A 22724-nucleotide genomic window follows, 5' to 3' on the forward strand; every position below is an offset into this window, starting at 1 on the left:
GAGCTAAGAATACTAAGCCAATGTGTTTATCCATGCAACTTCTGAATTGTATATTTTTGTTCTTATATTGGAACCCGTTTTTTTTTATGTATGGAAATGGTATCAAGGATTATTAGAATATGCCTTTTATTGTCTCAGTCTGTGACTTGGTCAGCATTGTCAGCCACGTGGCATGGGGGAGCCTGTTGTTTTCTTGCCCTTGTGAAGGAGTGGCCCTTCACCAGCTACCAGAGTTGGTCAATTAATAGAATTTAATAGGTTGATTGATTTATTTGAGCCAGGTGTTGGTGTTTAAAATGGAACACAGCAGTTGTTTTTAAAGCCTTTTTTACAGCCCTGCTTTGCAAATAAGAGGCCTTCCTGCTGTTCTCACTTACGTAGGGTGTTCAAGGTTCAGCAAAAGTGAAAGTAAAAATATCAGAATGAGGGACTGAAAGACCATAACATGGAGGCTAAAGCTTTGATTCCTGAGGACGATCTCTGTTGCTCTGTATGTTGTGACATTTTTAAAGAGCCTGTCATCCTGAAATGCAGCCACAGCTTCTGTAAAGTGTGTGTGCAGCAGTACTGGAAAGAAAAGAGCTCTCGAGAGTGTCCCATCTGCAGGAGAAAGGCCTCTATGGAACCTCCTCGAAACCTGGCCTTAAAAAACATTGTGGAGTCTTACTTAAAGCAGAAGGCTGAGAGAGAAAATGCCGACAAGAGTGAGACTCATTGTAGTCTTCATGGGGAAAAACTTTTATTTTTTTGCAAACATGATGAAGCGGCTCTCTGTCTCATCTGTCAGACTTCAAGAAAACATAGAAACCACCCTGTCTGTCCAATCGAAGAGGCCTCACTGGAACTTAAGGTATTCTGTTTTCAATGACAACAATTTTATATTCTCCAGACAGTCAAATATGACTGAAATGTTTCTATGTAAGGTTTTTAGTTCTGACATGCAGCTATGGTGTGAGGTCTTGCAAATTCATTCAGTTGAAGAGGCAGGACTGTATCTGAAATCTTTATTTGAAACCATGAAAACATCCAGTATTTTAGATTTTCACTGCAATGCTATGAGTAAAATGTAGGCATGCTTCAGTATTGATTGACAATTGTGCTTGTGGGACTTTTATAGTGAATATGGCTACACATAGTGAACACTGAAATACACAGTGTGATTTCATAAATATGTAGCAATGTGGTGTCAGACTAGATATACTGACAGCACAAATAGAAATATCACACAAGAACTTCACATAATAATGGTCCAGACCTGATAAAACTACTGTTATATACAGTATATACTGTTAAATGTTTGAGGAGAGAACTGAGCAACAACCAGGAAGTGCAGAAATCTACAGTGAGTGTAGAATCGGTTGAGACTAGATCTGTGTATAGTCTCTCAAAATGGATGTGTTAATATCAAACACAATTTCTGTGTTACTATTTTTGTGTTGCCTGTGAGATACAATACTGTGCAGAAGTCTTAGGCAGCCTAGACTTTATTATATATATGTTTATTTTTTGTGTGTATTAGTATAAAAGAACACATTTGAGATTTCCAAATGTTCATTTTTCAAAAGATTTAATTTTACAGAGACATTTTTGTTTTATTAGTAACATATTTACTGTAAGCAATTGATTACTTCTTACATAAAATCTTGATCAAGGCTGTCTGAGAAGCAAAGAGCCAACCAAAGTCTGCATAAGAACTGTTCTCCAACATGCTTGGAATAACCTCCCTGTCTTATAAAACTGCAGGACAGCTTTTGAGACGGGTGCGTGGGGGTTGGACCCAAAATGCACGACTCAGAAACAATAGTAAAATAAAGTCCCATTAGGGCTTTATTCGGGACGAGTCCCAGGAGCGTAGTCAATACAAGCAAAGTCCATACACGAAGATCCAGCCAAACAAATACAAAACAAACAAAAAGCACGGTGCCGAGGTAAGAGGCAATCTCGTAGTCGGTAGGCGTGCAGGGAGGTCCGGTAGCAGGAGAGCTGTCAGCGGGGCAGATGAACAGGCAGACGGCAGGCAGAGGCGTAGTCGTGGGCGAAGCGGGAGTCGAAACCATGAAACAATCAGCGGGGCAAAAGTACAAAAACGGTAGGCGGGGACGTAGTCGAGAAACAAAACGAAGGTCACAAAACAGAAATCAATAGTCGATGGTCAGTAAACAGGCGTGGATCGTAACGTGTAATCAAACAGTAAATAATGCTCAAGAGTTGCGTGAAAAAACAGAGGCAGACAATTTCGCAGTGAACAGTTGCGCGACTGGGCTATAAATGCAGGTGTAGACAGGTGTAGACAATTAGTTAGAGCGTAGCAAGGAAATGGAAAACAGGTGCGATGGATGACAAGTTTAACAAGGAGATTAGTAATCGTTAGTAATAAACCTATCCTGCCCTAGCATTAGTAAATTAGTAAATGACATGCACGAGAAACGTAAGGTGACATGAACACATGATTAGTCTTGTTAGTTTCTACCCAATCCTGATCTAGCGTTAGTAGTTTTAGTAAATAGACAAATAGAAACATTAGGGGAGTGAAGGACAGAACGAGAGAGAGAGAGAGAGAGAGAAAAGGCGGAACGCAAGGTTTGCGGAAAAACATGTAAAAGTGTATGCATAACAACGACCAGTTAACGTAACAATAAACATAAATCAAAACATGACACAACGCGAAACTAAGACGATAACCACTAAACATAACCAGGAATATAATCGTACGAAAACATAACTAGACATGACAAGAAAATAAATCGTAACGAGACATAACTAAACATGACAAGAAAATAAATCGTAATGAAACATAACTAAACAACATGAATAAACATAAAACATGGCGAGACAGACCTGAAACGTGACAGGACCCCCCCCTTAACGACCGACTCCTGGCAGTCCTTGGAATTTATCAGGGTGGTCACGATGGAAGTCTCTGATGAGCGATTTGTCCAGAATGAGACTGGGAGCGACCCAGGAACGCTCCTCAGGGCCATAGCCCTCCCAGTCAACCAAGTATTGCACCCCACGGCCCCTCTTACGAATGTTCAAGAGTTTCTTAACCGTGAATGCGGGGTGGTTGTCAATAATGCGGGGGGGAGGTGGTGGGGGATCCGGGGGACATATGGGGTGAGAGGATACATGAAACATGGAATGTGGGGTGAATCTTAAGGGAAGCAGGGAGTGACAGTTTAACAGAGGAAGGATTGATGATTTTGTGGATTTTAAAGGGACCAATAAAGCGGGGTTGCAGTTTGTGAGAGGTAGCTTGGAGGGGAATGTCCTTAGTGGACAGCCAGACGGAGTCACCTGGTTTGTAGACTGGAGCTGGAGTGCGGTGGCGATCAGCAAAACACCGATTGCGGTCTGCCGTGCTTAGCAGCGCGGCCTTGGCATCCCTCCAAACCTTGGCGCACCGTTTCATGTGGATGGCGAGGGAGGGAACAGCGATCTCGGCTTCTTGGTCAGGGAACAGTGGAGGTTGGTAGCCCAGGGAGACCTCAAAAGGTGATTTCCCGGTGGCAGCGCAGGGTAGGGTGTTGTGAGCGTACTCCACCCAGGTAAGCATCTTGCTCCAGCCGGCTGGGTTCTTGGCCGATACGCAGCGTAGAGCGGCCCCCAGGTCCTGATTGGCCCTCTCAGTTTGGCCATTGGATTGAGGGTGGTAGCCCGAAGAGAGGCTAGCTGTGGCCCCGAGGGCCACGCAGAACGCTTTCCAGACTTGGGAAATGAATTGGGGACCGCGGTCAGATACGATGTCCGATGGAAGTCCGTGGATGCGGAACACCTCTCTCACCAGAACCTCCGCGGTCTCTTGGGCGGTGGGCAATCCAGCCAGGGGGATGAAGTGTGCCGCTTTGCTGAATCGGTCCACCACCGTCAGGATGGTGGTGTTACCCTCGGAAAGGGGAAGTCCGGTCACGAAGTCCACTCCGATGTGACTCTAGGGTCGGCTGGGCACCGGCAATGGTTGAAGCAGTCCAGCAGGGGCCTGGTGAGATGCTTTGCTTCTGGCGCATGTGGTGCAGGCCTTGATGAAGCGTCTGGTGTCGGGGATCATGGCACTCCACCAGAATCTCCGCTTCAGCACCGCCAAGGTGCGGGTAAAGCCGGGATGGCAGGAAAGGAGGGATGAATGGGCCCATTGCAGCACCTGTGTCCGAGCGGCTGAGGGGACGTATAGGCGTAATCCGGGGTTGGACCTGGGATCGGGCTCCTCCCGTAGAGCCCTCTGGATCACCATGTGACGGATCCGATGGTGCAGGAGGTAGGAAGGATGTTTTCGGGGATCTCACGCTCAGAACAGGTGTTGAATTGACGGGACAGGGCATCGGGCTTAACGTTCTTCGAACCTGGACGGTAGGTCAGAGAGAAGTTGAACCTCCCGAAGAACAGCGCCCATCTCGCCTGTCGAGAATTCAGCCTTTTGGCTGTCTGGAGGTATGCCAGGTTCTTGTGGTCGGTCCAAACGATGAACGGCTTCTCGGCCCCCTCCAGCCAATGTCTCCACTCCTCCAGTGCCAGTTTGACTGCCAGCAGCTCACGGTTTCCAACGTCGTAGTTCCTCTCCGCCGGGGACAGCTTCTTGGAGAAGAAGGCGCAGGGGTGTAGTCGGTTGTCAGCGGCCGCCACCTGAGAGAGCACTGCTCCCACCCCTGTGTCGGAAGCATCCGTCTCGACCACAAACTGGCGGGTGGGGTCGGGGTGTACCAGGATGGGAGCGGAAGCGAACAGTCTCTTGACCTTGGTGAAGGCCGTCTCAGCTTCGGGGCTCCACCGGAATGGCACCGCTGGGGACGTGAGCTTGGTTAGGGGGGAGACCACTTGACTATAGGAACGGATGAACCTACGGTAGAAATTGGCGAATCCCAAGAAGCGCTGGAGTTGCTTGCGTGAGGTGGGTGTGGGCCAGTCGGTGACCGCCAGAATCTTCTTGGGATCCGCCCTGATCTGTCCCCTTTCAAGGATAAACCCAAGGAACTCAACTGTGTCGGAGTGGAAGACGCACTTCTCTGCCTTGACAAACAATTTGTTCTCTAGAAGCCTTTGTAGAACTTGCCTGACGTGGTTTTCATGATCCTTGGCATTAGTGGAGTAGATCAAGATGTCATCCAGGTAGACGAACACATGGCGTCCCAACAAGTCCCGAAGAACGTCATTCACCAGGGCCTGGAACACAGCAGGAGCATTGGTGAGGCCGAATGGCATGACCAGGTATTCAAAGTGTCCGAGAGAGGTATTGAAGGCGGTCTTCCATTCATCGCCCTCACGGATCCGGACCAGGTGGTACGCGTTGCGAAGATCCAGCTTGGTGAAGATGGTGGCCTCGTGAAGTGGGTGGAACGCGGAGTCCATCAGGGGCAGAGGATACTTGTTCCTCACCGTGATGTTGTTCAGCTCCCTGTAGTCGATGCACGGGCGTAGGGAGCCATCCTTCTTCTGGACGAAGAAGAATCCCGCACCGACGGGAGAGGAAGAAGGGCGAATTAGTCCGTTAGCCAGGCAGTCACGGATGTATGTCTCCATAGCCTCCCGCAGCTTTAGCTATATCAGAGAAGTGATGCAGTTTTAATGCCGAAGGTTGGTCACAAAAAGGATTGATTTGATTCAGTTTTTAAATATTCTGTCAAATTACTCAAATGTAATGTAATATGTATTGTACGTTTATTTAGGAACTTTCATTGAATTATTTTGAAAAGAATCTTATCTGTGTACAATGTTATGCAGGTGCCTACGACTTTTGCACAGTACTGTATATTGTGTCAGAGTTTTGTGAAATTAGCATATAATTTATGTGTTGTGTTAATGCCAAACGTTACACAAAATGTGTAGCCCTTAAGACACGGAGGTGTTAAAAATGCCATGTCGTGTTTTTAGTAGATCTGTTTTGAGAGTGTAAGTACAAGAATATCTTGTATACGTGATAATTGGTTCATTTTACTCTAGGAGGAACTTATTGAAGTAAAAATGAAGATGTTTACTGAGCTTAAACAAGAATGTAGGAAAGCAGCAGAACACATCAGGGTGAGTAAAGCAATTTGGAATTTTTTTTAGCCGCACAAAAATACAAAAACAATATTTTTAGTTAATGTTGTGTGTGACATGGATAACAACCACACTGGCTGCCATACATGAAAAACAAAGCATAGTTATACTATTCGGGTTTAAAATGGTGTTTGAATCGCAGAGTCAAGCCCAGCACACCGAGAGGCAGATAAAGGCAGAGTTCGAGAAGCTCCACCAGTTCCTGCGAGAGGAAGAGGAGGCCAGACTAGCTGCACTGAAAGAGGAAGAGGAGCAGAAGAGTCGGATAATGGAGGAAAAGCTAGGACACATCAGTGGAGACATCTCCACCCTTACAGAGAAAATCACAGCTATAGAGAAGGCTGTGGAGACAGAAGGAACATCCTTTTTAAAGGTAGGAGCTTTATTTACTGACAGAGGTCTGAGTTTATACTGACTAATTCCAGTCTTGTTGAGATGCACAGTGTGTTACTGTGATACAGAGCATCAGTGGAAATTTTAGTCTTGGGACAGTAGAGCAAGGTTTCTCCAGCAGAATGGGGAAGATGAGAATAAACTCCTAACAAGCAATATGTCACATTGTTATACATATTAATCAACTTATGCAACTTTCTCTTTTCTATTGTTTATTATTAAATACTTTATTTCCATTGGTTTAATGACATTGTGTATAGTCCAGCTAATTGGCATCATACACTTTGCTGACCACTTTCTGCTAGCCAATAGCTCACTGTTTACTAGCATGGTGGAGCTGGCAATAAGTCAGCCCTGAACTGTGATTAAAACTCAGACAGACATTTCACTGAGCTTGTTTGTGGTTTTCCATTCTATTTGGCTGTATTCCAAAATTACCTTGTTCTACAGCAATACAGCTGTGTGCTACTGAACAGTTAGCAAGTCAGAATAAAGAATAAATCTGTGAACCATGAGTGTGATTTCATATCAGATTTGCTGGGTTCAGTGCTGGTGAGTTGTCAGTCAGTTGTAAGTCGTGAAGTCAGTAATGTTGATTTGGGAAAAATGCAGATATTTGAAATATGCCAGAGAGCTGCATGAGTTGTTAATATAATGAATGTGGTTTTAATTATTTAATGGATTGATATGCCTGATTAAAATCATCACAGTGCATTATGGCAAGTCCTGTATGATTTACAGAAGGCTTCATTTCACCACAGATCTGTCTTTGACCGTTCGTTCTTCTATAATAATAATGACACTGCATACTACATACAGCTAACTGCCACAGAGTTCAGGACAGACTGATGAAGCTGCCTGTTCATGCTCTAGATCTACAGTCCATTGGTCCAGAGTAGCTGGTCCTTTCTGCCTTGCATCTCACACCAATGCATCATGTTCGAGCAGTGTGTGCCATTCTATCCTCTGTGATAGTGATGACATGGTAAGCTACCTACAGGTAGCCCTCTTTCTGAAGTCACTGAGGTCTCTCCTCGCCATGGCAGCCCAAATAATGGAGAACTGGGCCGGCCCAGAATATTCATACCCGACCCTGAGGATGTTGGGATGTTCATAAGAAGGGCCTATTTTCAATGTACTCTGTGTCCCACATTTACTCTAGTGTTTCCCTTATTTCAGCAGTGAATTGTACATTACAGTACCTTCACTGATGTGTGCTGACTTATCATTTTCTTCACTTTCATGAGCATGGCTCCTGTTGTTTCTCACTTATTGTCACCTGTCTCTACTGAATACATTCATACATGCACAATGATGCTGTTATTATGTGTGTTTTCAGAGCTACAAGAACATCAAGGAAAGGTATGTAGACTCTCAGCTCATTTGATCTTGTGTGTTTAAGTCTCTTCAGTTCACAATCCTGTCTGACTCCTGCCTGTCGTTACAGAGTCCAGTGCACACTGCAGGACCCAGAGCTGCTCTCAGGGGCGCTGATAGACGTGGCCAAACACCTGGGCAACCTGACGTTCAGAGTCTGGGAGAAGATGCTGCGGATGGTGCAGTACAGTGAGTATCTAGACCAGATGCTGAAATTTTACAGACATAATTAACACATGAAACTGAAGAGGCAGCACAGATGGTGCAGTGGGTAGCACTGCCGCCTCACAGCAAGGAGGTCCTGGGTTCGAATCCTCGTTGGCCGGGGCCTCTCTGTGTGGAGTTTGCTTGTTCTCCCTGTGTTCATGTGGGTTTCCTCCGGGTACTCTGGTTTCCTCCCACAGTCCAAAGACATGCAGGTTAGGCTGATTGGAGAGTCTAAATTGCCCGTAGGTATGAGTGTGTGAGTGAATGGTGCGTGTGCCCTGCGATGGACTGGCGACCTGTCCAGGGCGTATTCCTGCCTTTCGGCCAATGTATGCTGGGATAGGCTCAAGTCCCCTGCGACCCTGTTCAGGATCAGCGGGTTAAGATAATGGATGGATGAATGAATGAAACTGCAGAAACAGGCTGTATATTGAAATGGTGATGATGACGATAAACAGTTCAGAGTCATCCTGTCTCAGTTCCTTCCAAGATTAGAAAGATCCTGAGGGCTGCACTGCACTGCTTCAGTTTAATGTCAATACACAGAATTAACATACAATTTCAAACCTCATTCATAATATGCTTTTATGCTGCTGTTGAATTTTATTATTTGTGTTGAATGGCCTGTTTCCATCATATTTCTTATGTTCTAATTGATTTATAAGTCTCTCTTGTAATAGCATATTAGCACCCATCACAATTATATACAATTTCCTGTGTATGTGACCTAATGTGAATAGAGTATTTGAAATGTACCTTTTTTTCCCAGTCATTTAAATTTCTCTCTTCTTGATATTTCAGCTCCTGTGATACTGGACCCCAACACTGCACATGCCTATTTCTCTCTCTCTGATGATCTGACCACTGTGAGGGACACAGGTACAGCAAAGAACTGTCCGTACAACCCAGGACATCCAGTCTCAGTTCCTCAGTAAATTGAATTAACATTCAATTTAAAACCTCATTAATAATATGCATTATTAGCTGTCAATTGTATGCATCACATTTACTATGATGTTTCTTTTTTTTAAATGTCATAAAAAAACCCAATAAAAGGTTGTGTTGGCCAGTTTCCATCGTATTTCTTATGTTCTAATTGATTTATAAGTCTCTCTTCTAATAGCATATTCGCACCCATAACAATTATACAATTTCCTGTGTATGCGACCTAATCTGAATAGTATTTGAAATGTACCTTTTTATTCCAGTCATTTAAATATCTCTCTTCTTGATATTTCAGCTCTCTTCTCTGATGATCTGACCCCTGTGAGAGATAGAGGTACAGCGAAGAAATGTCCTGGCAACCCAGAGAGGTTTAAGCCCTGTCCGTGTGTCCTGGGATCTGAGGGGTTTACCTCAGGGAAACACAGCTGGGAGGTGAAGGTTGGGAATAAACGTCAGTGGGATGTAGGAGTGGTGAAAGAGTCCATCAAAAGGAAGGGACATTTAACGGGCAGCCAAGAGGATGGATTCTGGCTCATAATGCTGAGGAATGGTGATAAGTACACAAAATCAGGAGTAGATGACCTCACACTGGAAAGGAAACCCCAGTGCATCAGGGTGCAGCTGGACTATGACGGGGGGGAGGTGTCCTTCTTCAACTCCAGTGACATGTCCCTCATTTACACTTTTAAAGACACATTTACTGAGAGGGTGTTCCCATTCTTCTCTCCCTGTTTCAAAGATGATGGTACGAACGCTGAACCCCTGCAGATCTGCCCAGTGAAAGTCTCTGTAACAGTGACATCATCCCAGTGATGGTGTTTGTTTCAAAAATAAACTCGAAATGCTGTCAGGGATTTTGCAGCATTTCTGATCTGCCTCAGCATGCCTGGCTGTTGACTTGAGCATATGCACAGCTTTTGAGTCCTTAAGCAAGGCCCTTAGCCCCACATCACTTTGGATAAAAGCATCAGCTAAATGAGAAATTATTTTTTTATGTATTATATTATTTACTGTACTGTAATTGCCCTGCAAGTTTTTTAACTGCACATTTTATTTTTAAAAGGATCAAATGTTTTCACACTGAAAGAGTTCCATAGAGGAAATCCATTTAATAATTATAATTTGTTTTCTATTCATCACTAATTATTTGGTTGAGTTACTGAACTGGACATGCATTTTTGCTAATGTACATACAAGCAGTATCTTTTGTGTTTTCTTTTTATCAGAATCATTAGACTAAACTTTATTTAATATAGTGTTTATACATAAAACAGATGCACTTGTGGGTAAATCAAATGCTTTTATACCTGATCGATGTCATTCCTGTTGAACTGGATTCATGAGAGCGTGTACAAGCTTTAATTAGAGTCTGGGCTCTTTTCACATTGTACTTTGCAGATGCAGTGAAGAATAAATTCACCTTGTCAGTACCATGCTGTAGGATCTACATCTGAGCCTTCAGTAGCCTTACCTGCACACCTGCCATTGCTCTGCCAACTGTTCATTCCTTTTACTTTACTGCTTGTGATTGGTCATTCAAATAGTGAGATACATTCATATTTACCAAGTCAATATTTACTAAATACATTTTTGATTTAAATTAGATTTTTTTATTTATCTATAAAGATTATTAATACATATCATAACACAAGAAATGTGGTGCTATGTATAAAAATGCTGTAATTTCTAGATGGTGAAACCAAAGTGTATATAAATACCCTGAAATAAATGCTTTAACCACATGTGAAAGGTTTGATTACGAAACTTTTGATCTTATATTCACACACCCAGAGATGCATGTGGTCATACATTCACACACACACACACACACACACACACACACACACACACTATATTGCTCACAGGAAGACAACAGCATCAGGAATTCTCCTAATTCCTCTCCAGGGTCTGATTTTTCTGAGCTGCTTTTTTCAGTCCTACTACTCACTTCATGTTTAGGTACCCAGAGCAAACCAGAATCTTCTCCTTGATGCTTTTACTGATTTGCACAACATTTTGAAAGTAGCATCTATTCACAAATATCATTAAAATGTATATAAATGCAGGATCTAACTTGCTATGCTTAGAAATGTGCCCATAGTAAGTGGCTTTTTACCAGAAGAATTTCAGTAAATATCAATGCAAAATGACAATATTGTTATTTGTACAATTCTTGTGCCTGATACTTTAAAGCAAATTGAATCTGATAGCAGATTCAAATTGAATTATAAATTGAAATACAATTCTTGAAACGACTGCACTTCGATATTAGATTTTCAAAAATCTTAAGGAAAGAAAAAAATTAAATGTGTTTAAATGTGTTAGAAACAGTTGAAACACCGTACATGACAAATACTATACTGTACATACCAAGGGCTAACATGTTTTGTAAGCAGTGCAATTACTCAGAATTGCCACAAGATGTGAGTACAAGAACAAATATAATTTACAAACTGTACAAAAGAAATGGCGCATTAGTCCAGTGGGTGGAACCATCGAGATAGGGTCGAACGCTTTTAACTCTAACCCGGAAATAGATAAAGCCTGCCAATGAGATCCCGAAACATCATGCTTTTTTCTTTGCTTCCAAAATGGCTTCCCCCGGGAAGAAAGCCGCTCACGACATTCAAACACAGAGAAGAACTGATGATGTTTTGCTCTCTGATGGAATTGATTTCGCCTCGTTGCTTCTTTCACAGCCAGTGCAAGATGGACTCCTTGCTTCGGGCATCCAGAAACCTTCTCCAATTCAGCTCAAAGCCATCCCGCTGAGACGATGGTTAACATTAGCTACGATTCGGTTCCTTTAGAAAGTAGCCTTATAGTACGCACAGCTAGCTATCTCGGCTAACTGAAACAGTGGCTCAACAATCTCATTCAGTGGTAAAAGTGAGGGTGCTTCGAGCCACCAAAACCTGTCATTACGTGGTTATAGAACAGAGTTGGTTTAAGTCTGACCTAACCCATTCCTTAACTGCTTAATACAGTAAGTCAGAGGTTCCCAAACCTTCCACGCCCATGACCCACTTCATGAATTAACACATTTTCCATGACCTTCTAAAGGTGTCACCTGGTGAATGTTCAAAATATATATAGAAATTTTTTGCTTATGTCAAAGCAACTGCATATGCACTGTCTGTTACAGGGGACACCACCGTGCCACACAGCAGCCTAGATAATCTTCAGTTTCACAGACTACACCAACGTTAAACCTTGAAGTTTGTGTCAACAGCTCCATAAACGGAAACACAAATTCAGTACAAACACTCGTTGAGTTCCCCATCTAATCTACCCGAAGGCTCATTAGTTTCCAGTATGCCACAATCTGCAATTTCATGTCTATGGCCTGGTTACCTTTCGCCATATAAGCCACTGACATTTCTCTCTGACGCACAGTATATCAACATGCTTGGCTCCAAATGGATTTCTCACAATTCTTCACCATAAACGCTGATACTGTCATTTTCCAGTGTTGGGGTGGCGGGCACGATGGGGGCTAGACATATGTTTGGACGGCAGAACTGTTTTCTTTCTGCCGAGAGAAATTTTAATTTTAATTCAGAATTTTGGGTGATTTTTGGATTATAGCTGGTTCTAAGTTGCTGCAGAACTGCAGAAAAGAATGATTGGAATTTCATTGGAATCACAATTTCACCTCTGACCGGTCTCCTTCATCTTAGAGGTGGTATTCTAATTCCGGGCTCAGCAATTAAACAACCATGCTCCCAGCATGCATCAGTTCTGCATGCGAATGCTGTTGAGTGACCTCAGTATGAAATTGCAGGTTTTAATGCAGCAGACAGGGAGATGGTTCCCAAGGAAACGTTAAGGTTAACCAGAGTGGGAGTTCACAGAACAACAGTGGGATGCTCTGCAACTATTTGATGATGTCTAACCGAAGTGTATAACAAAATGGCGCCAACGTTTTTTTTCGTTTTTCTTTTTTTATGCTGTTTAAAACTAGCCATTCATTCATTAATTCTGAAACGGTGAGCTCATTTGCTTGGACCCAAATGACTTAATGTTCCTCAACATCAAAATTCAGAACTCAGTTGACCTCACCACCCTTATGGAAACAATACATAAAAATGAAAACTGAAATAAGTGTAATACAATACAATATTGGCAATTATACAAATGATTGCCACTTTTCAGATATTGTCCATATATTTAAAATAAGTTATAATACATTTCAACTGTACACTGAGAAGCCTTTATTTTATTTTATTTATTTATTTTTATGGGAGAAAGGCGGGGGACCAGGAATGCTGTATTGGGGTAGGGGCGTAGGAGGGAGTGCACACATGGCCAGATAGAGAAACCAGAATGTAAGTGGCACTCTGCTAGGTCATGCAATACCTGATCACATGTTTAAAACAATGGAGGGTTTTTTTTCCCATGCTGTCTCCATGGAGCCAGAGATAATTACAGCGACTAATGTCTCTTTGACCTTGTTTCAGCCACACATATGGCATTTGGCATTAGGAATAATCAGACATCTTTTAAAGCAGGGCGACAGTGTACAAACGATGCTTATAGTGCGTTAAACATGCACTGAACCAGACAGGACTGAAGCAGTGTTATATGTACTGTGTATTTTCATGGTTCATATTTTGTACTGGCAAAAACCTTAAAACCAACAACACCAAGAGACACAAACACTTCTAAAAATGGAAATGGAACAATGTGTTTCTGGTAGTTTCTGTACCTAACACTTTAGGAAAGTGAAAAGAAATGTAATCCTGGAGCTGTAGATGTTGCACATATTTTCTTTACTTCAGAACTGAATGAAATACACGCCCCAGAGTGCTTGTACAGGGAATGATGTGAGACATTTTTAAACAGCGCTATACAAAAATAACGATCGATTAAACCGCCTGAAACAAGTCCCAATTACTAGTCACAACATTGTGTTCAGAGGAAGTGTTCTCGGTCGACAAGAGTCCCCTGTAGCGCGTTCCCCTCCGGTCCCAGGGGTTTGAGCGTGTTCCCCTCCGGTCCCAGGGGTTTGTCCCCGTAGAGTCATGCTCCAGCCCTGTGGAGGGTCAGAAAAACACCTAAATCCCTAAATCACCGCCCTCCACTGGTTAATGTGCTGGAGATAACCCCGACCCACTTCAGCTCCCCGGTCAAGCCTTTTTCGGGAAGTTAAAAGTCGAAAATCGAACTTGTTCTCGGTGCGGGTGGATAGGAAAGCAATTATGTGCAATACGTGGATCTGGATAAGGGCATCCGATACAGTAAAACGACGCGGAAAACGTGAATCATAGGCTAGGATCATAGCATACACGTGACGCTTGCGTGGTTCGTTTTAGGTATAAAACGGATCCCCTGTTGTCCTGCGTGGCAAGTGTGTTGCAGTGCTGTTTTTTTCCCCAGAGAATTTGAGCAGAAGCCCCCCCCTCCCCTAACTCCCCTCCACTCCCAGAGCTCGATCAGCCATATGCAACCTTGTAAGCATTATCAATCTCTCACATGTGCGGGATTGCACTGAGAGCCTGTAACATACACTGCTCCCAGGAAAGTGATCTCAGATCCCTGGGTGGTGAAGTCGCAGCACTGCCAAGGGCTAGGGGTGGCCTGTAGTGTAGTGGTTAAGGTAAACGACTGGGACACACAAGGTTGGTGGTTCTAATCCCAGTGTAGCCACGATAAGATCCGCACAGCCGTTGGGTCCTTGAGCAAGGCCCTTAACCCTGCCTTGCTCCAGGGGAGGATTGTCTCCTGCTTAGTCTAATCAACTGTACGTTGCTTTGGATAAGAGCGCCTGCCAAATGCCAATAATGTAATGTAAAATGGCTGCCCTGGCACCGCACCGCAAGACCTTAACAAGTGTTTTAAAAAATGTTTTCCAGATTTTTCCCTTTTTCTCCCAATTTGGTAGCCAATTGTACCTCGTCTGATTCAATTGGAGGTAGTCGTATTAGATGTACTGCCCGTACCCCGTCCCTCGGCAGCCCGAATGAGAGCGACACGCCTTCTTCAAGCCGTCTTGTCTCTTGCCCGTTGCCGTGATTTCGAGGCGCCTGAGGTGCTTATTGTGCGGCGATCTAATAACCCTGCCAAGTCCCTCCCTCTGGAGCAGCGAGCCAATTATTGCTGCCCCATGTGAGCCGGCCAAACTTGGCTTTTGGCAGGACCGAGAATCGAACCCCGGTCCCCGGTGTGCAAGTGTTTTAGTCTTGTAATGAGACTTATAATCTCAAGAAGAAAATATTTGCTTGTTTCAAGTTAGTTTGTTTAACTAGTGAAATTTCCTCACCCCTTTGGCAAACTTTGGAATGTGTCAAACTATCTCACCTGATTGGCAATATTTTTGCCTTGTCTAAATATAAAACTACAATGCTTTTTTTGCAGTGCATAACTCCCAGTCTCATGATATAAATGTGACCATATAACAGGTCCTGGCTTTGTGCAGTCACTGTGTGAATGATCCTGCAAACAATAACTGACCGGGAATCAGGGATGGATTGGGAGTCCAGAAGAGATAAGCATAAATTCTCAATCCACTTTGCCTGACCATTCACTGAACATTTTCACATCTAAAATAGAGGGTCAATTTGTGTCTGACTTTGTTTGGGGTATGGTTAGAAAAACCAGTTGTTCCTGCAATTGCGTTAGCGTTGAAAGTGTGGTTATTGGCACTTTGCTCACTGGATGTGTTCCCTATTGTCTGTGCTTAGCCATGTCGGGACCCCATCTTGTTAAATTAAATAGAAAACATTTCATCATTTTTATTCTTGTCATAAGATTTAAGATCTTATATCAAGTATTTTGTTCTCACAATCCTAGTTTGCTTTAAGTTACCGTTTGCTGAACAAGTGAATTGTTCTCACGCCTTTGCCGAATCTTGAAATGAGTCAAACCTTCTCACCGCACTGGCATTTGGTCTGATTTCACAAAAACAGTGATGGAAATAAGATTCTAAGTCTAAATATAAGACTAAGATGCTTGACGACTGACTTCTTTGTTTGTTTTCTGCCGTGCGGACTGTGTGGGGAGAGGAGGCTCTCTGTCTGAGGCTCTTAATTAGCACGATAGCCGCGCCGCGAACTAGCGCCTCCCCGGCCCACAATGGCCGTGTTGTTTGTCGGAGAAAGCGGCGCTTGTGGGGGACCGTTCCGTGGGCGGCTGCCGTGTGGCTCCGGCCGGTGGGGTGACCCGGGGGTCAGGCCCCTGCCGTAAGTCACGGACGTCTATTAAAATGGCAGTAAGGAAAGACGCAGGACTCCGTGGTGAGTCTCCTGCTCGCCCCCCGATGCACTCTAGTCTATAGCAGCGTTATCTCATTGTTAGAGAGTAACCAATTTCACAGCGCATGGCAGAGAGGGTATCGATTACTGACAGGGAGAATTGACCATGGTGACACTAATAATGGGTGGAGCTACAGTGAGCTACACCACGTGTTCGAACCAATCAAAGAAGGTTGCTGTTCAGAACAAAACACAAACAAATCGGCAAACCACTGGTTGAACAGCTAGTCCCACCCATTGATTCTCCATTCTCCCATTACTAGCTCTTCTGATGGTTGCTTAGCAATGTTGTTATATTCTGAGCTGCAGTTGGAAAAGTGCAAAGAATAGGACACTGTACAGCAACAGTGAGAGGTAAAGCAAAACCTTACACATAAACCATAATGGTACGGACTGAACAATTGGCTGAATGTTAAGAAAAACTGAATGAAACCGGAAATAGCGTAAGCCTTGTTAATATCAAGCTCTTTATTATCACTGATAAACAAGCAAAGGGATAAATGAAAATAGATATTTCTGAATAATAATAATCTTTATTATATTATTCTCATTTTATTTGAACAAAAAAGTCAAACTGGGAACAGGGGTTCCCAAAAAAAACAAACACCTCAGATGGAGGTTTATAGCCAATGTATGAAGTCATCAAGTGCAGAGGGATGGTTTGGAAGTACAGAAGGTCGAAACAATAACTTCAGAATTCACTTTGGATGACCACTGAACAATTTCATATTTGAAAATGAGGCCAATTTTGTGGCTGACTTTTACTTGTTTAGGTTTGGCTAAATAGTAAATAACCGTGTACTGTTTCACTTGCAATAGCGATTAATCTTGGCTGGCTATGTGCCTATCAAAGGGTAAAGAAAACAATGTGAAGAGATGAACACTCTTTAATATGAAGGCCAGAGCACAACCAAATAATTTGCAAAAGAATTGAAGGATGGTGTGTCACTGAAAAGGCGATATCATTTTGAGAGCTGACGCAGTAGAAGAAATAATGGGATCCTGGTTACTGGTCCTTTGACAATTGGTTAATTTAGAAATGTGTTTATATTTGCTAATGGGAAAGCAGTGTATTCTAATAAATAAAGTGCAAGTATCTTACTTAAGTCAGGATCAAAATTTCAGGGTTCTGACTCGCCTCAATTTCTCACGCATTCATAACACAAGAGGTTCTACTGCTGTATATTTCAGATGCGGATATCAGAAATGAGTCCCGTCCTTCGGAAACAGCTGGTGGCCTTGCTGTGAAAGAGCACAACCGGCATTTTGCCCCGTTTCCTGATCTCTGTAGCGAGGGCCTCGACAGCGTGGACTGAGCAGCTTCACACAGCGCCAGACAAAAACTGAGCAAAGTTTGTGCTGTACACTTCCTCTTATCATATGGTTACTGTATGTTTTACCATGGGCAGCAATTCCCTATAGAGTCAAAACTCATTTCTCGTGATTTAAATCTGAATTTCTAGAGAGGCTGAATTTCACCTGTAATGTTACAATTGGGCCGCACGGATGGTGCAGTGGCTAGCACTGCCGCCTCACAGTAAGGAGGTCCTGGGTTCGAATCCCCGTCGGCTGGGGCCTCTCTGTGCGGAGTTTGCATGTTCTCCCCGTGTCTGCGTGGGTTTCCTCCGGGTACTCCGGTTTCCTCCCACAGTCCAAAGACATGCACGTTAGGCTGATTGGAGAGTCTAAATTACCCATAGGTATGACTGTGTGAGTGAATGGTGTGTGTGCCCTGCGATGGACTGGCGACCTGTCCAGGGTGTATTCCTGCCTTTTGCCCAATGTATGCTGGGATAGGCTCCAGCCCCCCTGCGACCCTGATCAGGATAAGCGGGTTCAGATAATGGATGGATGGATGGATATTACAATTGGCCAGCGCTGCTGAACTCCACGTCCTGCGGGTCGCAGTGTCTGCAGGAATCTGCTTCAACCGTGCACTGCTCCACCTGATTTCACCAATTAGCTTATTATCTGAACCAAGCAGGTAAAATTCTTAGTGAAATCAGGTGGTGCAGTAGGAGCAAATACCTGCACACAGTGGAGTAGAGGACGTGGAGTTGAGTAGCGCTGCAACAGGCTGACACACACAGCATTCACATGACTGTCAAAGGTTTTTACATTTAAAGTTAGATCAACAGAAGAACAATATGTGCATGTGAGTTCAAGGCTGGTCCCTGTGTGGGTTCATGAATAGAAGCACTGATGGGTTTCAAACCAAACCAGTTGGAAAATCACCCAAGCTAGCCAATCAGATGGTGGGTAGATGGTCACATGACAACAGCACTGGCAAAGTGAAAGTCGCCATTGGCTGCAACAAAATGCAGCTTCTTTCTTTCTGAAAATTAATGAAGTTCAACAGTTGGCATGAACATAAAATAATTAAATAACTTGTTATTTACCTGATGCTTTTATCCAGAACAACTTACAGTTGATTCGACTAAGCAGGGGACAATCCCCCCTGGAGCAATGTGGGGTTAAGGGCCTTGCTCAAGGGCCCAACAGCTGTGTGGATCTTATCCTGGCTACAATGGGGCTAGAACCACCGACCTTCCGGGTCCCAGTCATGTCCCTTAGCCACTAAGCTGCCCCATCCTGTAAATCATTGCCATTGTCACTGCAGTGAGTCCAGTGGTGAGAAAGTTGACTTTGACACCCAAGTGACAGTGTCATCAGCTGCTCAACCAATCCTGGGGCTTATGATGTCACAGACAGCAAACTGGTGCTGTTATCTAGTGAAAGAGGCTATATCATAACTTGAAATATGGAAATCTGTGAACTAGCTGGCTCATTCACATGTAGGCCAGTTTGCACTCCCAGTGTGTGTGTGTGTCTGTATGCAAGGGAGAGAGACAGTCTGTATGACTGAGTGATGTGTAAGTGCATATGAGCTAGAGTATGTGTATGTGTAAGTGCATATGAGCTAGAGTATGGGTATGTGTATGTGTATGTGTATGTGTATGTGTATGAGTGTGTACATGTGTATTTGGTAGACTCACTCTCTCTGTGTGTGCTGCGGGTGTCTGTGGATAATCACTCCTTGCAGCTAAGGTGCACCTGTTAGATTTACCCATTGTGGCTTGGGTGACAGGCTCAAGTTTGCTGGACATTGAGTAAGACAGATGGTAAATGGCAGGCATTTATATAGCGCCTTTATCCAAAGCGCTGTACAATTGATGCTTCTCATTCACCCAGTCATACACACACTCACACACCGACGGCGATTGGCTGCCATGCAAGGCCCCGACCAGCTCATCAGGAGCATTTTGGGGGTTAGGTGTCTTGCTCAGGGACACCTCGACACAGCCTGGGCGGGGGATCGAACCGGCAACCCTCCAACTGCCAGACGACTGCTCTTACTGCCTGAGCTATGTCCACTCACTGTGGCAGCTTGGTCCTAACCTAAGGCCCTGTTTAGACGACAACGGTTTCTCAAAAACTGAAAGGTTTTTCCCTTGCTTTTCCCAAAAAATCTGCATTCATATGACAACATTGTAATAAAGATCCCCCTTTACACGGTTACACAAAATATTTGAAACGCTGTAGTATGCATGCCAGGCCAGTGGGTGGCAGTGTAGCTTTGCAACTCGACACCACAGAATAACACCACGCGCCTGCTGTCTTCTGTTGTGTTTAGACTGATTGGCGCGTGCGTTTTAGGGTCCGGGTCGTCACTGTTTCATGTCATCACCTGCCTCCTCCCCTCACTCCCACTGTTATCACAAGAATTGCATCTTAACAATTTACATGGAAACGGTAAGGACGGCGTTATCAAATAATTCAACTCTGGAACCCGTTAAAGTTTTCAGCCCTGTCAGCACCGGTGTCAGTTAAACGAAAGGCCCAAACGCAACAGAAGCATGCCGTTTATGGCAGGCACCATTATCGTGTAAAGCCACCCTGAGACTGTGGGTGGAATTAATGAAAAAGATCTCATCCAGCTTCCACAGCCCGGCACCTACTTACACAGAAAGGCCAAAACCTGACCTGGGCCCATTATTCACAAAGTATCTCAGTGTATAGGTTTAGGTTTGACCTGTTTGCTCATAATAGATAAAGTTTGGATATGAACAGGGGACTGTACTCCCTGCTCTACTCTCATAATGCTGTTCCTTTGGGGTTTTTTTGGGGGTTGTGCACCATTCTGTTTACTTGTTGTTGTCGCTAAATGTTTTGGATAAATCGATTGCAGACACGACAGAAGATAAACAGTGGCACTGGCTGACCCCCTCTCAGGGTAACTGAGAAGGGACCCCATCCATATTTTGAAAACAATGTTCGCAAAATGCACAATCGCCACAGCTGCAAACGGTCTGCTGCCAATTTTAGCGGAAGGGAAGGAAGAGCCGTTAAAAGAATGAAACCAGAGGAAACGCGCAAATCGGACCTCCTGTGCCTAAGCAGTGAATAAAACAGGCCTTGTTCTGAAGGGAAAATGTAGCCTCTCCACCTCCGAATACCTCCATTGTTTTTACCCTATGAATCACAAGGACTGCTTATTACACAATGTTGTAAAGCACCAGAGGGACATTTACATTTTTTGTCATTTGGCAGACACTTTTAAACCAAAGCGACAAGGGGAGGTATAGACTTGTGAGGTAATGTTAGTATCCATGGCAAAAAGAGAATAGGCACCACTGTGTCACCCCTGAACTGAGACCAGGTTGTGCCCTTCATGTTCTTGGGAAAGCCAAATTCTTGTTACCTCTGCTTCTCTCTGCTGAAGAAAAAACAGCTCAAGCTAGGTTTTGAAACAGCTGGTAGCTGGTTGACCAGTTCAAAACAGCTCCCAGCTTGACATGGTATGACCAGCTCAAGCTTAAACACCTGGTAGCTGGTTGGCTAGCTACCAGTTCAGACAAGCTACCAGCACTAGCTGGCTGACCAGCTCATACCCAGCTAGACCAGCGTATGACCAGCCCTGTTAATCACAAACCCAATCCGGCCATGCTTCCAGCCCTGACTGGGACTGGATTTGAAAGTTGTCTCTGTTGGAGCTATCCAGAACGCTGAAATCAGAGACAAATAATGCTCAAATAATGTCAAAATCATGGAAACCGGACTCATCGATGAGTCGGGAATGTTCCGGGAGCTAGACATAGTTAACCAGGAGCAGTACCTGGCCCAGGGCCAGGCCTCGGTCAGCCCTCCATCTGGATGCTGAGCACACGCTCGAACCCCACGCCGAGAGCAATCAGCAGCGCTTTGAAGCAGGCGTCCAAGCGTGCCTTGCTCACGCTCCGGTTCCGCGCTTACGTTCTGAAACGGTTCCAGCGGCCGGCTCGAGTCCCGTGTCTGCAGCGGCTGGCTGGTGCCGGCGGTGCCGCGGACACGGGCAAGCCGGCCCGGCAGACTGTCTGCAAATGGCCTTTTTCTTTTCACACCTGCCGCTAATTTCCCCGGGTATCCACCGTGTCAGTTGGACGACAGGGCTCTTTCATTGGCAAACGGCGATAAAGTGAAACCCCGTGACGCAACCTGTTCTCGTCTGGCTCCCGGTGGCGAAAGCACCAGTTAACAGACAGGGGGAAACTCTTTGTCCGCCCAGAGGGGATGGCCCGCACCATGTTGTGAAACAAATTCAGTCTGTTCAGCAGTCTCCCGCTTTGTCTGTTCCCATCCTATGCACACTGAGCTCTTTGTGGAATAGAAACAGATGCATTTCATTTATTAGGTCCTTTCTCTTTTGTGTTACCCACTTTATAATATTCGCCCGTTTCAGCGTCTATTGCCGGACCTTGAAGAGTCAGATCCCGTTGATGTTGCTCAGAAATCTAGTTATGCAACAGAAAAGAGATTCATCTGAACTCTGGCACCAGGCACACTGACCTATATTGCCTCACATTTTCCTACACTTTTATGTGTTCTTCATTTTATAATGTCTCAAAGCAAATGCATTGAAAATATTGGTATCACTTTCATTTCTAATGTACTTTACACATATCTCCATAATAAGATACAATTAAAGGTTTAGAGATGCTCAATCTGCATGCTAAATTTTCGTATTCTCACCCTACCTATGATGGAAGTGCTACAGCAGAATAATTGTCAGCTGTACTACATCCTCTTGTTAATTGAAAACATTGGATATCACGTCATCTCACGGCTCGATCACGTGGGCTATCCTGGTGAAGAAAACAACGCACACGATACATGTGTGCAGTCGATGTAGGGTTGACTAACCAACCATGAGGAATCAGGCGCCTGCCAAGAAAGCCATGGTCAAAGAGCATCTCGTCCACAGCCGCACAGAGACTAAACTATGAATCAATTCGTTATTTTTTCCCCTCGTCCAACGAAGGAATGAGATACGGTTTTTCTGTTGTTCATATGTTTCTATCATGAATGGTTTTTAATATTATGAATAAGAACATTCTTAAAAACATTGTAATCATATTGCCAAGTGCTATCAGTAGGCGAACCTATATTTATTTTACATTGGTAACAAGTGGGAAGGCACCTGACAAAAATAACAAATCACAACAAATTAAGGTCAATGTTTCTTTCGGCTGCTAAAGGAGT

General features: G+C 44.1%; 1 protein-coding gene across 1 annotated transcript in view; it reads left to right on the top strand.

Annotated features, from left to right (window-relative positions):
- The window catches only part of LOC133139094 (zinc-binding protein A33-like), a 41972-nt gene extending 31288 nt beyond the window's left edge, over nucleotides 1-10684 (top strand). Inside the window, exon 7 of the mRNA XM_061258392.1 lies at nucleotides 9248-10684. Coding sequence (XP_061114376.1) covers nucleotides 9248-9765 — 518 coding nt within the window. The 3' untranslated portion in view covers nucleotides 9766-10684. The remainder of the gene's footprint in view (nucleotides 1-9247) is intronic.
- Nucleotides 10685-22724: the final 12040 nt, after the last annotated feature.

This window comes from Conger conger, chromosome 10, assembly GCF_963514075.1.
Source record: "Conger conger chromosome 10, fConCon1.1, whole genome shotgun sequence".
Lineage (NCBI taxonomy): Eukaryota > Metazoa > Chordata > Actinopteri > Anguilliformes > Congridae > Conger > Conger conger.